This window comes from Austrofundulus limnaeus, unplaced genomic scaffold (assembly GCF_001266775.1).
Source record: "Austrofundulus limnaeus strain Quisiro unplaced genomic scaffold, Austrofundulus_limnaeus-1.0 Scaffold131, whole genome shotgun sequence".
In the NCBI taxonomy this organism is placed as follows: Eukaryota; Metazoa; Chordata; class Actinopteri; order Cyprinodontiformes; family Rivulidae; genus Austrofundulus; species Austrofundulus limnaeus.
The window spans coordinates 32,879-37,589 of NW_013952533.1; the positions used below are offsets into that span (position 1 = coordinate 32,879).

At 40.7% G+C, this 4,711-nt stretch overlaps 1 protein-coding gene across 1 annotated transcript in view; it reads left to right on the plus strand.

The window, feature by feature from the left end:
* The window catches only part of LOC106522518 (semaphorin-7A), a 15,086-nt gene extending 10,378 nt beyond the window's left edge, over window positions 1-4,708 (plus strand). Inside the window, exons 11-12 of the mRNA XM_014015547.1 lie at window positions 1,682-1,752; window positions 3,232-4,708. Coding sequence (XP_013871001.1) covers window positions 1,682-1,752; window positions 3,232-3,554 — 394 coding nt within the window. The 3' untranslated portion in view covers window positions 3,555-4,708. The remainder of the gene's footprint in view (window positions 1-1,681; window positions 1,753-3,231) is intronic.
* The last annotated feature ends 3 nt before the right edge of the window (window positions 4,709-4,711 follow it).

A 4,711-nucleotide genomic window follows, 5' to 3' on the forward strand; every position in this document is an offset into this window, starting at 1 on the left:
GAGTTACAATAAGGAGGAATTCAGACCAAAGCATTGCAGTTACACTCTACATAGACCCCAACAGAATGATTTAAATGTGAAAAAATAATTTAAAAAGCATGATATACCCCCTTTTGAAATGAAAAAAAAAAAAAAAACATTTTCCTTGATTGTACTGATGTGGGCAACAGAATCCTAATATTTTTCCTGATGCATCATATAAATCCAGGTAGAAAAAAAGTTTAGTAGGTCCTCTAGATGGGTTTCTTGAAATGTTTTGCCTCGTCTTCAAGAGACTTCTTCAGTCTGCTGAGTTTTTAGGTAAACTCAAACTTATAAATGGTGCCTCCACACGGTGGAGAAACAGGTTTCACAATGACAATCAAAACTGTTTATTCGCATGTAAAAAAAATCAAAACTGTTTATTGACATGTAAAAAATCATAGCACTGAAACTGCTCTTATTAAAATTACTAATGATCTCCTTGCTGCTGACTCAGGACTGCTTTCAAAACTCATCCTCCTTGATCTGAGCTCTGCCTTTGACACCATCTCTCATCCTGTCCTTATCGACCGACTAATCTCTATCGGCATCTCAGACACCCCCCTGGACTGGTTTAAATCCCATCTTCCCGACTGCACTCAGTTCATACAGCTCAAGTCCTTCCGCTCCCAGTCCTCACCCATTTCCACCAGTGTTCCCCAAGGTTCTGTACTTGGGCCTCTACTTTTCATAATGTATCTGCTCCCGCTTGGCCACATCTTCTGTAAATTTGGTGTCCATTTCCACTGTTATGCCAACGACACTCAACTCTACATTTCAACAAAACCGAACTCCACCTTACCATTCTCCACTCTTACCGACTGCCTCAGTGAGCTCAAAAACTGGTTCTCCAACAATTTCTTTCAACTAAACCATAACAAAACTGAACCCCTCCTTGTTGGGATAAAAAACTCCATTTCCAAATCCCAACCTCTTCTCTTTACACCTAACAACTCCGTTCTTTCCCCCTCGCCTCAGGTCAAGAACCTAGGTGTCATCCTTGACACCACACTTTCTTTCACATCCCACATTAACAACGTGACTGGATCTGCMTACTTTCATCTTCGCAACATTAACCGTCTCCATCCTTCATTCACTCCCCGCTCCACAGCCATCCTTGTACACAGCCTAGTAACATCCAGGATCGACTACTGCAACTCCCTACCATTTGGCCTCCCCAATGAATCCCTTCACAATCTACAGTTGGTACAGAACTCAGCAGCCCATGTAATCACTCAAACCTCATCCTCTGCCCACATCACTCCATTCCTACAACAGCTCCAGTGGCTTCCAGTGAAATCCCACATCATCTTTAAAATTCTCCCACACACCTTCAAAGCTATCCACAATCTTTCCCTTCCTTACCTATCTGACCTCCTAAACATTTCCACACCAATGCCTCAGGCTGATGGTCCTCTACAAACAACAAGGATATTGTCTCTTGGAAGAGACACAAAATGTTTCATTAGAACCCTACTAAACTTTTTTCTTGGTAACAAACAAGTCATAATCATTTCTGCTTCTTTGAAAATAAAAACTAGTAATATAAAATGTCATTTTGAGTTTCTGCGGGTAACACTTTCCTGAGCATCAACTGAAAGCTGTGTTTTAAAAACCATATTTTTAATAAAGTYTTTTTTATGATTTTATTTTGCAACAGTGACTTTCTGGACATGAACAGAGGGTACAAGGACATCTGCTCAAGTCTGATCATCAAACATAGGCTCGTCGGTAAGGATACAATATTTAATATAATGTGATACTGAGGAGGGTAACCAGCTGTACTGTAGATCTACATGTGACAAACTGAACTACAAATGTTGCTTTGGGTACAGTACTGAGGACATTATGAACACATTTTAGAAAATTGTTTCTGAGAAACAAGTGCTTATAAACAGGAACAGTTTGATACTGTGAACACACTTAGATAAAACTCATGCTGTAGTTATTAGAAAACAAGACCAATCAAAGGCTGGTCCTGGAAAAAATAAAGTTTCTTGACGTCTGATCTCTGTAAATGTGTTAATGTGGAAGAGGGTGATGATGATGAGGAAGCTCAACATGTGATTGGCTAAAGCATTTGTTAAAATCACGCATGAATTTGTAGCGACCATGTAGTTCAAACATATTAATCTGTGAGGGCAGCCTGCCACTCTTGGACTACGGTTGTCATTTTTGTCCTGAAATGTTTTATTTATTTCAAACTGTACCAACATCACTTAAATGAGGAAGTAAAACTGAAGCTAAAGCTGTAACTACAGATGGCTGTTCGAACTCTTACAGCATTTACCACAGCTATTACAGCTTGTCTTGCATGCATGCTCTGTTACGACACACTGAGAAAAGGGAGGTTCTTTGTGTTTACRGGATGAACTAATAAACATGTAGAGCAATCAACCAGTAATCAAACAGGAAAAGGAAGAACAATCCACCCCACTTTGTACTAATCTTAATCCTGATCCATTAACTGCAGCTGAGAAAACATTCATCTTAGTCAAGCTGATTCTGCAACTCAAACACTGAAAACATAGGTGCTTTATAAAGCAAGTAAAAAGTATCACATTTATTTGATTCATTCAAACCCCCAAAAGCTGCTTTTTGTAATAATCCAGGTGTGAAAGGGACAAATCGTAGTCGAGCTTTGTTTCTGTTTCACTGTGACACTGGATCTGTTTCTTCTTTCATTTCACCCTGAAAACAGCTTGGCTCAATGTAACATTTATTTCTTATCCTGAAAGAGGTTCTGTGCAAATAAAAGCAGACCATGTTTAAAACTAGGGGGGGGGGGGGGGGCACTGATTGGTGGGCCTGATGGATAGTGCTTCATCAGAACTAAACAACAAAAGAAATCTGAAGCTCCTATGTTGAACAATTTCTGAGTTATAAGCATTTCTGCATGTCCTGACACCCCCTCTTTGGATGGAGCCCCCTCCTCAAATATGGGGTCTATTGTAAAACCGTTKGCTGGCGCAGTGTAGGTCGGACGCATCTACAGTCCTGCCAAATTTCATGTTGACCGGTGCAGCTGTTTTTGTGCTACGGTTCACCAAAAATCACTGAAAAAAACAGTATGAAAACAATATGACCCGCTTACGCTTCACGTGCGGGGGTCATAATAAACAGCCCAAACCGGTTTAAAGTTAAAGAGAACCGAGTACACATTCCTTCCACACCTGAACTGATCACTTTGTCTTCTTTTCTTGTTGTCAGGAAATCCCAAAAAGAACCAGGAGTTGGTTTCTCCTCAGTCTAAGTACTTCCTGAGCTGCGCCACATCATCCCTGCACGCTCGGTACACCTGGGACCACCCTGGCGGCTCCACGTCCTGCGACTCGAAGGATGGGAAGTGTGTTCTTCTCATAGACAGCATGGGCCCCGGTCAGGAGGGAAAGTATGAGTGTAAGTCTGAGGAGATGGGATACAGCAAGGTCCTGCAGACACACTATCTCCGGCTGAGCAGCGCCGCGGCGGGGTGGACCCCAGGACCAGCAGCCTGGGTTTGTTTGGTAGTGGTCCTGGTTCAGAGTTTCTAGTTTTCCTGGTGAATTAGGCTTACATGTAAAGCTGTTTGCTGAGACATCTAAACACATGATTGGTTCAATTCAAGTGCAAAAGCATCAAAATAGGCACTTCAGTTTTGTTAGAAGAAATGAGCTGCTCTGCTAAAGTCGAGCTGTTTCAGTCACTTCTACTTTTCTGTCAACACCAACTGGTTCTGCTTTTATCTCTGTTGTCTTGATATTTTAAATCCACACGCCAAATTCTGATTAATGTTTTTTTTGTGTAAATTTCTGAGAAGCTATTAGAAGTGACCAACAGCCACATGCTTTTATTTCTTGTTCTGTTTTTTTATCTTGATTTTGGTTTTACTTCTGGTCTCATGATTGATGAGTGGACCAAATACACCACAGGTGTTATGTGAAGCAGAACTGATGTGTGTTCGTGAAGTCTCACATTCTTTGCATATTTCAGTCAGCTCATATGTTGCTCAGCTTTCTTTTGAATGTATCGATATGTTAAAATATTAGTTTATTGTTCTTTGAGCTGATTTATTGTTTGATACATATGTAATTGTAACACCACAGGGAGCTTCACTGTGAACTCACTTATTGAAGAAGTCAGCTTGGCATGGAGTAGCCTGAGTTCAGATTCTGCACCATGCACATAAATCCTTTCCTGGATTTCTAGCTGGTGGAGAGATAATCTGGTGAAAACTGTGAACATGATTCAATGGATGAAGGCAATTGTAGTTTGGTACAGAAGAAATATTAACACAAGACTGAATTTAAAGAGTAATAATGAGCCTCTCACAGACCAAAAATATGCATGTTAGGATAGTTGGTCGTTGTAAATTGTCCCTTGATGTGAGTGAGAATGACTCTCCCTGTGGTGGACTTCAGATCCGTCCAAGGTGAACTCCGGTTTTTTGAGCAGACTGCTGGAGAAAGGCATCGACTCAAGACCCAGAAGAAAAAGAAAAAAGAGAAAGTGGGTACAAAGGATGGATGGGTTGCAGTTCTGCATCGTCATGAAGTCAAAATCATGTCAGACTGAATTCAACCATTTATATTTAAAGCACTTTTACTCAGCTACAAAAAAACAATAACAGTGTATAAAACACCCTAATGATGTGATTGACATATTACTTTAGAACCACAACCTGTTGCAGACCAGTGTGTGTGTGTGTGTA